General features: G+C 44.4%; 1 protein-coding gene across 1 annotated transcript in view; it reads right to left on the reverse strand.

Moving 5' to 3' along the window:
- The window catches only part of Plxnc1 (plexin C1), a 130,679-nt gene that overhangs the window by 5,144 nt on the left and 113,067 nt on the right, over positions 1–12,468 (reverse strand). Inside the window, exons 24-28 of the mRNA XM_028783039.1 lie at positions 5,565–5,619; positions 3,509–3,540; positions 3,308–3,415; positions 2,000–2,163; positions 329–476 (exon numbers count right to left, since the gene is read on the reverse strand). Coding sequence (XP_028638872.1) covers positions 329–476; positions 2,000–2,163; positions 3,308–3,415; positions 3,509–3,540; positions 5,565–5,619 — 507 coding nt within the window. The remainder of the gene's footprint in view (positions 1–328; positions 477–1,999; positions 2,164–3,307; positions 3,416–3,508; positions 3,541–5,564; positions 5,620–12,468) is intronic.

Here is a 12,468-nt window from a genome sequence, read left to right on the forward strand (position 1 = left end):
GTCAGGAAGGCCCTGTAGCACAGCAAAGATGCCATTTGTAGGAAGAAATGCACTAAGATGGTGAAAAGGAAGAGTTTAGTGGCTGGGTAGGCAGCAGGGCCATGGGTGTGGGTTAGGAGGCAGTTGCTGTCCAGTAGGGAGGTAATGAAGCCATACGAGGAATGAGGGACAGGAGGTTTTGGAGAGCAGAGTGAAGGTAGGCTTCTGTAGGAAGATGGTAAGAGTTAGCAATTACGAGGAGGGTTGTGGCATCTGAGGTACCTATGAAACATCCATCTCGGGAAGTGATTTTCAGGGCTATTTATCAGAAAGCAAAGCTGGGCCTTACCTTCCCCAGTTGCTGTTCTGTGAGAGAAAAGGCATCCATGAATGCTTGGGCAATCACTGACAAACAGCTGTCTATGTGTGGAGTCTTCTTAATGTCAAAGACAAACTGAGGGTTCTTCAGGATGTTTACCCAGAATCGAAGAGGGAGGCTGTTTGAAGGGAAAACAATCTCTTCTCAGGCAGGACTTAACACAGTCAGTGGTCTGCTCACCCGTTTGTCAATGAGTGTGCATGACTTTGTCACCAAATACACAAACCTGCTTAGCCAAACTAATAAGCAGCAGGTGGCAACATCACTCAGACCCCCAAAAGGGTTGATCGGACAATGAGTGAAGGGCAGGATAGAGAACTCAGAAAGTGGCCCTGGACAAAAATATCTTCCATATCTGGGTTATATGAGATGATGTCAGCAACAAGAACTTTTCACTCAAATCTGTTACCCCTTTGAACCCCTCTCCATGGTGCATTCTGGTCTAAGCCACTGACATCTTGCCTGGATTATTTGTCCCTAGATCTTGATCCTTCCAAGCGAATCAGATCTTAGCACTCCTCTCTTGAACTGTGTGTCCCTCAGTCAGGGTCCTCTCTCCTGCCACTCTTCAGCGAGCTCACTTTATCTCCACTGGGCCCTTTACAGTCTCCGGTTTTTATCAACCAAGATCACATCTCAGGAATTTGCTGTGTGGTCTGTCTTCTTAATGTTCTCCATGTAGTCTGATCCTTTCCTTATCCAAGAGCATAAAAACTCCTTGGACACCCTGACCTGATCCACTTACCCTCTATTGACACATCACCTTCTGGTGCACTTCAGCGAATGCACCTTGTCTCTACTTACTAGAATGCACACTTTGAGGACAAACGAAGTATTTCCTATACCACAGTGCCCAGAAATACGGCACAGTGTAGGCAGTTAAATAAATACTGGAATATGAACTTGAGACTCATTCAAGTTCCATATCTCTCTTCCAACTTTGTCCTAGCTTACTGCCACTACCACATGGGTGCTGGGATTGTCAATGGCTCAGTCTGTTGTGGCTGGTGGTTAGCACCCATGCTGGGTCTAGGGGTTGCTGGGCCTGGTGATGTGAGGCTGGAGCTGAGGACAGGAGTGGCCCAGAACGAAGGGTATAAACCCAGGTCAAAGGGAAAGACTGACTAAGCTCTGGAACTTCACCTCTACTACTTGGTAGCATGTAGAGAGCTTTGAGCTCACATGAGACATGCTATTGTGTCATGTCTGGGTCTTTTTAGCTGAGGTGCAAAGCATTTAAATAGAGACAGTAAGCTATAGCCATCTTCTGACGATACTAGCATATATGTAAATACCCTGCTCCTTAAGGTAAATGTAAAATAAATGACAGTGTCTACTGCTACAAATGACAAAGCACGAACCATGCAGAATCCAAATAAACACACAAATTGAAAATTATAAAGTATTGTAGACACACTAACAGTTTAGTAATAATAGATTAAACCATAAAACACTTAATTCCTCATTTTCGCCAGTCTAACATTCTAGACAAGTCCCCTTTCATGCATTAAAAGATAACAGATCTTTGTTATTTGATCACCTAGAATAGATTTTAAACCATGAGATTCTGATGCAGTAAGTATGCATTTAATATTCTGTTCTAGGTTCTTGAAAACAGCTAGTAATCACCTACATTCCCACCTGTTTGTTTTCCAGATATGCACGACATCAGGGTCTGTGATTTTTTTGTTTTCAGCTTGGGCATCCAAAAAGTCAAAGAAGTATTTTATAGCAAATGGGGCCCTGCTATTAGGCAAACTCCAGATGCTTCTGAAGAGTTTCTCAAGCACAGAGTGAATTGCCACCTGGAAGACAGAATGGGAGACTGAGATACATGGGGGAGTTTTGAAAAACTAATGGAAAAGCCAGCTTCAAGTTCAGAGAAAGTGATATACCAACCAAAGAAAAGTCAGCTCGGGAAAATGTGAAACTGTCAAATGAGGCCAGCATGAGATGGGACAAGGGTCCTGAATGTGCTCACATATAGATCTGGTATATAAACTTGCTGAAAGCAACACTGTTTAGATGCAGTGCGAGATAGAGGTGGGTATAGAGGTAGGTAGGGGTGTGTGGGTGTGTGTGGGTGTGTGTGGTGTGTCTGTGTGTGCACGTGCACAAGAATCCACTGATGTTCCGCCTTTGCTGTGTGCAGCCTGGAGAAACTTGAGTGATGGTGCTTTGCTGCTAGATATGTTTCCTGTTGCCTGCATTTCCATCTCGGGGTTTAAATATGGACTTCCCAAAGCAGTCGAGTATGAAGGCAGAGCTCTCTGGGAAAACTGAAAAATAAAGAGGTGCAGGCCCTCCTCTGCCTTACACATAGATCTTCTCAGGTCTGAGCAGATTTGCTGAGGAAGCCTGCCCAGCAAGGTAACAACAAGGCCAGGGGGACAATGATGGTTATTAGTGGAGCAGAAATCCAGAGACCAAACCCCCCCAAAAGAGAGATGCAGTAAAATTTGCTCCTGATTTGGAATTCCTCTGACTTTCACATCTAACACTTTTTATAAGTGAACAGAATTCTTAATTTCAAGATGGAAAAAAAAAGCAGTAAGATTTACTAGTTTAATCGTCACAGATTCCCCCCTCGTTTTATTTGCATTTCAAAGGAGTTTTATTGCTGATCTATAATAACAAGTAAACAAAAAGGAATAATTATGCTGTCAGCCTAAAAAATAATAGTGAAATGGTGGCAAAGGAGCGGGAACAATAGTAAATGCCCTGACTGAAGATGCTGCAGTAGAAATTTACAGAGTGTTGTCCTCTTTTCAGTTAAGAAAAAAAAAGTAAGGGGGGGGTAGAGGATGTGTCTACAATTTAAACTTTCATTTTGCTTTGCTAGAAGGCACGAGGGATTTGTAACATTTTCACACTTGAGCGGAAATTAAGTTGAACACATCATATACCCCCAAGGTGGCCATGAAAGCGATCCCGGAACAGTAAGTGTACCTTGGTCGACAGCAGCTTTGTCAGATACATTTCTTTTACTTTGAACTTGTGTTTCCCTCGATGTCTCTTCCCTTGAACTACTTGGAATGCTTCTGAATCTGGTAAAATCTAAAAAAGACAACAGTAGACGAATTACCTGGGGAAACTGTATGCAACGGAAGGCATGCCGTTCAGTGGGCAGCACAAGACTGCTGAACTCACCAAGTGGCAGTGGTCATCTGAGTATTCCACATCTGAACGCCAGAGAAAGGGAGAGAAGAAAAAAAAGGAGCCCATTAAAAAAACAACCATGGACTAATTGGCCTCAACAAAAGGCCCACTTGTGCTCCAGAGCTAACAACTCGGCTATTATCAGGCTCTTCGATGCTACATGTTTTCCTAGGCTGCACCTGAGCAGTTCAAGGAGGGGCTAGGGACTTGAGTGAAAGCAGGCTCCCTGTCCCTGCAAATGTTAGAGAACAGGCTAAGTAGACACTTAACTGGGAGGAGAGGTCCTTGCCTGTCAACAGACAGACCTGGAACACCTGTGTGCCAAGCCTGCGGCCAGAGTTAAACCAGCCTTGTTCCTGCTGCTACTAATTGCACAATTACTTAATTTCAGTGAGGGAGAGCTATGTAAAAAGGTGTCAATCTGAGTCTAGGAGATTTCTTTGAAGAAGGGCTGTTACAGATGAACCTAAGATTAGCCAGGTAAATGGGGGAAGGCTCCAGGGTGGGAGAGCATTGTACCGCTTCTAAGATAAGACAATGTGTCCAGCTCAGGGGGCAAGCAAACTAAGCAAGGGGATGCTTGGGAGGAAGAGAGCATGGGAGTGGATGGAGGGGAACAGATGAAGACTCTGAGAATGAGTGGGGCTCTTATCTAGAAATGCTACTAAAATTTAAAAATTAAAGCAATGAAGGGGAACATGAAACAGTCCGCCGAAAACCAGCCATCCGCTAGTAAGAGAAATCTGGTATAGGAATGGTCTGAGGGGCCATCCTAAAGCACCTAGGACAGGCTGGCCTTGAAGGAGGTGGAGGAGGAGATAAGCAGATGCAGTGCCTTGCTGGACTGGATAATGGATATTGGGGGAGTCAGAGTTACATGTAGGACAAGGCAAAGTGCCTATCTAGCAGTAGCGCTGTGTAGTGGAAGGAGCCCCCTGGAGAACAGTGTTAAGTGCTTGAAAAATGAGTAGCCTTCGGCTTTATCAGGATCCCTGTTCAAGTTCAACACCATGAATTCATCCAGCCTTAACTGGATGCCTGAGTGCCTTTCTCCTGTGGCTGCCTGGCTAAGAGTTGGGTCATCCAGAGCTGGGTTTGCCACAGAGGGGTAAGGGGTTGAGTATCAGTCGGCCAGAAATCAGTGTGGTTCTCAGCCACCCTGGACAGGGAAGGAGCATGCGTGTGTTCCAGGAAGAGACCAAGCCTAAGACTGGTCCTAAAGCAACAGGCTCGTCTAAAGGCCCAATCCCTGAGTCTTAAAAGCCACAGCTCCCTCCTTGCCCACAATGACAGCCACTCAGCAGGATGGCTTTGTATAGCCCAGGGTAGTAGTGATGGAAGGTGGGAATCACCGAAGGGCTGTGGTTCCACAGACTAGATGCTGAGTCTAACCAAGGTCACCTACTGAGCTCAGGAGTCACCATGCCCTATCTGCAGCATATGTCCATGGAGTCCACTGAGGGCAGTCCCCTGCCTAGGGCTAAAGACAAATCCAGAACTGGACCAACGAATGTTCTCAAGGTGTTATCAGTATTTTCCTGTCTACTGCCAGGAAGGCAGAAGACTAGCTTGCTGACTTTGCTGTAACTCCAATCTCCACTGTCTGGGAAGTCTACAGTGTTGTCTAGGAGATTCTGCATGGGTTGTCTGGCTTGCTCAGCCTGTCTAGGGCAGTGTGATTATCTGTAAGCTTCCTGCCCGGTGTGCAGGGTGGTCTCTTCTGTTGGCACCCATCCTACTGAAGACTTGGAAAAGAGCTACAAGGCTTAGAGATTGCCCTGGGTTCAGCGCTGCTTCGAGAGCAGTAACTTCCTTTGTGCTGGGACTCCTTTACCACACGGTTACAGTTTTCCTCCCTTCTGGCAGAACCCATGTTCTTAGGACTAGGAACAGAGCAGGCTGGCTTTTCTAAGCTTCAAGAGAATTACATAGCAACAACTCAATCATACCTCTGTGACAGTATGTCTAACAGAAGCAAAAAAAAAAAAAAAGTAATACTTCATAAAGCTTGGTAAGAACAAAAGGTTAACAATACTATATTGGTTACCTGAAGTAAAATTTGCTATCTTCTTAAAGACTTTTATAGTGGAGCCATTTGATATCTGAAACCAGAGATAAAACATGTGAGTTTTCAAAATATAATGGATTTCTCAACGTCAACCAGGAATGAAATAGACCTTACGGTCTCTCACTTATTATTTATCAAGGACTGCTACATTTAGTGCGCAGGCTGAGGTTAGCTGGGTGACCAAACACTGTCTGGGCTCAAGGGGCTTGCGGTCCTGTGAAAGATACATATAGGCAGCAAGATCTGTGGAAGGCAGTGCCCTGTGACCTACATGAGACGGGAGCTGCCTCAGAGAGAGAGGAGGAGTAAACCATCTTAGTCCAGCCCTCACCCCCAAGCAAGTCAGGAGAGGCCTGAGTGGCTCCCCCCACCCCCGGGTTTACACTCATTACCAGTTAAATGCTTGTGTACCCACCAAATAGATATGCTGAGTCATCTTAATATGATGGTATGAGGAGGTGGGGCCCTTAAATAAATCCTAGAGAGAAACCCTTAGAAATGAGATTAGGGTCCTTCTGAGAAGACAGAGCTGAGCCTACCTGCTACCTTCCTCTCTTCCTACCACTAGCACATAAATACACAATGAGAGGACAGCCTTTTGAATCAGGAAGAGGCTTTGACTACCAGGTTTGGGTCTGGTGATACATGACCTTGGCTTCTAGGCACCAGAAATGTGGGAAATAAGTATTTGCTGTTTGAGCCCCCAAGCAGATGCGCTCTCTGTCACATCGTCTGAATTGGTTGAGGCAATGGAGGAGTGCTGCTTACTGGCTTGCTCTCGTGGATTGCTCAGACTGCTTTTATGTCATTCAGGACCAGTAGCCTAGGGATGGCACCACCCACAGTGAGCTGGCTCCTTCCACATAAATCATCAATCAAGAGAATGCCCTGCGAGTTAGTCATGGTGGCACATGCCTCTATTCCCTGCACTCTAGAGATAGAGGTGGCCTGATCATTGTGAGTTTGAGGCCAGCCTGGTATACCTAAGACATACAGAGCTTCATAGTGAGACCCTGTCTCAGAAAAAAGAAAGAAAGAGAAAGAGAGAGAGAGAGAGAGAGAGAGCGCCCTTCAGACTTGCCATTGCCATTCTGGTGGGAAATATTTTCTCAGTTGAGGTTCACTCTTCCAAAATGACTTCAGCTAGTGTCAAGGTGACATAAAACTAGCCAGTACAACTGTTATTACATGTATAACTATGGTCATTCCTATAAATAGGATTTGTGCAAATGGGCTGTAATTCCACCTACATTGTTTTGTGAAACACTGCAAGGTTCTGAGAACGGCCGCCTGTCTGTCCGTTCCCAGGCAACAGTCATTCTTCTCTCTGACTTGCCTCACGTGCTCTGGAGATTCAGACAAACGGACTTAAACAGTACATACCGTCGTGTGTTTGATGTCCTAAATGTATGTTCTTTAGGGTCAATGTAAGGCCTGTGGCCATTTATTAATATACACTCTGCCTGCCATTACATCCCTTTTCATAACTGTATAATAGCCCACGAGATGAATGTACAACAAAAACTGCCATATGGTAAAGGAAATGCTAATACATGCAATGTTATAGATTAACTTTAAAAATATGCTAACTGAAACAAGCCAGTTACAAGATCACACGTATGATCTCATTCATTTAAAATGCCCAGAACAGGCCAATTTATATCGACTGCTAGTGGTCTTTTTAAAATGGGAGTTAGAGAGAAGACTGAATAGTACTGAGTTTCTCTTAAAAGTGATGAAATATCTTAGTCAGGCAGCATGGGTACACAACTCTATGATTATACCTAAAACCACTGAGTCCCACATTCTAAACAGGTGAGTTTTGTTAGTTTTGGGTTTTTTATGTATCCTGGTATTGGGGACTGAAGCCAGGGCTCTGTGCTTGCTAGGCAGGTTTTCTATCACCAAGCTACAGTCTTCTCTCTAAACGTCCACAAACTTTGAGGAACATAAACTGTAACTCAGTATAGTTCTGTCAAAAATCTCTTCAGGTTTTACCTGGATAGGTTAATGACAAATGCTTTTATCTTGCAATTGGGCTAATGCCATGCCTCTGTGTGGCCTCCCCTGGAGATGAAATCCAACACCCTCACTTTAAGGCCTTTTAGAACCAAGGACCCCTGGGCCAGAGGCCCTCCAAGGTCTTTCGTGCATAACCAGCTAAGTCCTTAGAAATGACTGGTGCAGAAGTTACCTTCAGGCAGAGGAAAACATGGATGCTAAGATACAAAGGGCAGGCAGGGGTTAAGAATAAATCGTTCTGAAGGAGGGGCTGGTGGTCCACAGCATAAGACAAAGCATGGTCAAAGAGAGGAGGCAAGCCAGGGACCAACCCCACCTCCTTTCAGCTCTGGCCTGAAGAGCAACTGTCACTTTGAATCCTATCAGCTAAGTGACTTTCCTCTCCACTTTAAAGCTCTAATACAATTTTGGACTTGGCCTTCCCTGGTTTGGGAAAAAAAAAAAAAGAAGGGAGGATCTTAGAATCGCTCTTTGGCTTGCTGCATGTTGGTTATCAAAATGTACAGGCCTCCCTGCTAAGCACCACAGAATTAAACACAATCTCCTTCAGGTGACACCCACAGAGGAAGAGGCAGCTCTCCAGAGGCCTCAGACACAGCTGGCTAGCCAGCTGTGTCCAGCCAGCTGCTAAGTTTAGGCTGAAAGCCTCCCACTGCCAGTGTTCAGGACATCTTGTAGGAAGAGGGAGAGTCTGGGGAGAGCTAGCTAGACCATCAGGCCTCAAAGTGGCTGCAGCAAGTGTTCTAAATTCTCACTGAGCTCTTGGGCTGCCATTATTCCCAAGCAGTCTTCTCTTTCTCCTTGAGCCATTCATTGTCTTCTGAATGGTTTCTCAATTCTCCTCCATATTTGACACAATTAAAATAAACTCCCTGTGTAGGCATCCCCTTAGCAGAACTCATACACCACACTTATAAGAATGTGTGAACGCAGTTAACAAAATTCCTCCCCACCAAGAGCTGGATGTACTGATTCTAGCCCAATAAATATCCTTTTATAAAAGGAAGCTGGTGATTCATTCTGGGTAATTGTCAAAGAATGAATCCCAAATGGATCCTGTTGAGTGTTGAGCCAATACTTCGCTACTGTCAGACGCTTTGTTTTGCCAAAAGCAAGCACCCTTCCTCTATAATCACAAACACCATGGATGGGCCTTCTGATAAGGAATGCTGCCAAAAGTTCAAATGTCTTTTCGGGAGCTGGCAATGCTCGGCTGCTGGCACTGTGCTCAGGCATTAAGATAGTGTAGACGCAGCTTGTATCAAGGAGATTTTGCTCCAAAAATTATCTTCCAAGAGCTGGTGTAAAAAGCATTTTATTAGTGGATGAGTTGGATTTCGTGAGCATGTCTCTGACTTTCACAGCTGCTCTAGGGCTAGAACATTTCAACCCTGTGTGATGCTTTAACACTATTATAAGGACAGGAAAATAATTTGCAGGTGTTTGGGGGAAGCAGAAGGTTTCCGATTTTCTATTCTCAAGTCAGCTGCTGCCAAGTTGCAGCCAGAAATGCCTTTTTCAAAAGTGCCATGGGATCCAAAGAGTTAAAACCACAGTGGCTGTTTGTTGCATCCCAGAAGCTCTAACCACTTCCCAGAGTGCCACATCCATCCACTTGTCCTTCTGTGAGGCATGGAACATCATCTGGGCCCTGACTTAAGGAAGGATTAATGCCACTAGATAGATCTACAGTAGGACTGTGTTTCCAGCCCAGGGCAGAATAGGTAGGTGTACATGGCAATTTCAAATGAAACCCTCCCCAGTGATGCCAGCCTAGAATGTGACAGAAGTTAAGTATAGACTTTCTCATCATCAGAATTAGAAGTTGTAGCCACACAGGGATGAAATGAACCCATGTTAGTAATTAAAGCCATGACTGGGACGTAGCTCAGCTGTTAGGATGCTAGCCTAGCACGCACGGAGCCCCGAGTTTGATCCCAACACTGCACAAACTAGGTGTGGTAGTAAATACCTATAATCCTTGCACTCAGGCTAAGGAAGCAGGAGGCTCAAGAGCTCAGCTCAAACATATGGAGCTGGAAGCCAGTTTGGGCTACATAAGAAGCCCTTGTTTAAAACAAAGCTAATAAAGTCACTTCTAAAATAAATCTGTGCATAAATGAGATATCTCGATGGCAAAATGCTGTCTTTATGTCATAGGTTATAGATTATCCCATAAAGATAGATTTTTCTAGAGACAAAATACAAACATACTTAATCATATAAAAATGTTGTTTGTGGGCTGGAAAGATGGCTCGGCAGTAAAGAGCACTGTCTGCTGCTCTTTCAGAGGTTCTGAGTTCAATTCCCAGCAAGCACACGGTAGCTCACAACCTTCTTTTTTTTTTTTAATGATTTACTTGTTTGTTTTATATGAGTACACTGTAACTGTCATCAGACATACCGGAAGAGGGCATTGGATCCAATTATGGATGGTTGTGAGCTACCATGTGGTTGCTGGGGATTGAACTCAGGACCCCTGGAAGAGCAGTCAGTGCTCTTAACCATTGAGCCATCTCTCCTGTCCCAAATGACAACCTTCTATACTAGAATCTGATGCTGTCTTCTGGCATGTAGGCATATATGCAGATAGATCATGTATATATATATATAATGAATGAATAAATAAATACATAAATAAGAAAGATTCTAAAAATGTTATTTGTGGGGACAGCTTAGTGGTTAAGAGTGCTTGATGTTCCTCCAACAGACCCAAGTTTGGTTCCCCACACACACTAGTTGTCTCACAACCACTTATAACTCCAACTCAGGGGGATCTGATACCTCTTCTCTGGCCTCTGAAGGCACCTGCACATATGTGTACTTACATAAGCATAAAGAATAAAAGTCAATCTTCATAAAAATGTTATTTGTATAGGTAAAAGTGATCAACCATTAGCAAATTCATATGGCTCAGCTTTTTTTTTTATTTACGGAATTATGCCTTTGAGTTTTATGGAAAATGATGAATGTGATCTGAGTTTAAGGAAAATAATCTAAAAAGCACAATGATCGATACAAATGACTTCAGGGAAAACTTCCCTGGTATCTTTCATTCCTCAGAGCCACTCTCTGAAAGGCTGTTCACTGAGAGTCTTGTCCCAGGAGCCGTGAGATTCATCACAAGGCTTCAAGAGAAGTGAACCTTTTCTGTCGGCATCAGAGAACACTTCTTACCAGACTAATTTCATAGATCAGGCCCAACTCTCCAGCCAGGAAGCCTGGGATCAGGAGATGGGCTAAAATCCCCACTCAGAAACAACTTTGTCCGTTGATATAAGCAGGGCCAAGGTTTGGGAGGGAAATTCTTTTTTATCAGCTGATGACCTTGGAGTGTCAAAAGAAGCCAAATGAATATGGCCAAGTTTCTTATCCTCCCCAGCCTTGAATATAAATGACAGTATTCAATTCATGGGGTAGTAAAGAGGACCAAAGTCGCTGCTGCTGGCAACCCCTAGATCAGTATGTGGAGTAGCAGCAGTGTCTTTGTTGATTAAATAAACCAACATCTAAAGGGGCCTTTTTGAGGTAGTCCAATCTTTTTATTTCAGAGCAGAGATGAAACATCTCCAGAAGGACCATGGCTCTTACCTCACGCATAATCTGAAACATTTCTGAGAACTGTGAATGTCCTCCGAATGGCAAATTTGGTGTCAGCAGTGACTACTTGTTCACTAGCACACAATGTTCTTCAACTACTTAGTGGTTTGTCATCTTTTCCCCTCCTCAAAACTCACAGCTCAGAACAAGATGTGTGATCGGTAGAGAAAACTTCTTGCTCTGCTAGACACCTGACTTGCAGACCCTGTGCAACCTAATGGCAGGGTGTGACAATGTGGCCCAGCAAAAGGTCACAGGGGGTGCCAAAGGAAAGAGGAAGGAAACCTAGCCTACAAGCATGCCTCCACAGTCTACCCTGATGCTACCAGTAAGATACTCTACATAGCAAACACCCGGAGCCAGAGCCAGTTTGTGAGGGTTTAACTATAGAGAGAAAGATGTTGCTGGTTGCATGTGTTTATAAAGTCATTGGCTCACAACCCCTTTCCCGCACAAGATGGAACAACACTGGAGCAGAGGTTTGCTGTCCTCTGCATGCCTCTCATGAGAATGAAGAGAAACAATATTTCTAGCCTAAAAGCATCAGGCTAGGGTAAGCATCCGTGGAGCCCAGCACTATGGGCAAGAATGAGTGCTGACTGCCACTGCTGCTGCCATAGAAGGCAACTGTCAAAATGCTGGGAGATGAATTGGAAACCACACAGTAGGTTGACAGAGCAGAAGCGGCAGCCTGGAGCTCTAGGGACGGCACCCAACCCTATATTCTGTACTCTCTGACCCCCTAGTAGTCTCAGAGCAAAGGTCAAGTAGAGACTTGCCACACCCCATGGTTGCCCTCACAAAATGAGGTACAAGAAGCTGGGCCTTACACTTCAGCAGGAGACTCTGTTTAGACAGAAGGAGGGACTGGCCGTCACCAACGATTAACTTTAAAACCTAACTAATTTGGACTAATTGGGGGGAGGTAAGTCTGAATCACTTAGAACTCTGAATTAGACCCTATTTTTAAATGAAATATAGTTTTTTTTTTCTTTCAAGCACATACAGTGACTCAAACTAGGGTGCTTTGGTAAATGAATAAGACTGATAATTACCATCTTGTCTCTTTGGAGGGAAAAGCGAGTACTTGAAAATGGTGTTCTTTAACGAAAGGGCAAAAGCAAACGTCAGCCCAGCCCTCTCAATTTATTTCAAATTTTGAGTCTGTAGAGGTGCTATTAAAATCAAGTGCAGACTCAGGCAGCCAAAGGTGGGGTGGATGAGTCCTTTCAGCTCAGTCCCTAGGAAAGCAGGCTTTCGC

Source organism: Grammomys surdaster, unplaced genomic scaffold (assembly GCF_004785775.1).
Source record: "Grammomys surdaster isolate TR1022 unplaced genomic scaffold, NIH_TR_1.0 958, whole genome shotgun sequence".
Lineage (NCBI taxonomy): Eukaryota > Metazoa > Chordata > Mammalia > Rodentia > Muridae > Grammomys > Grammomys surdaster.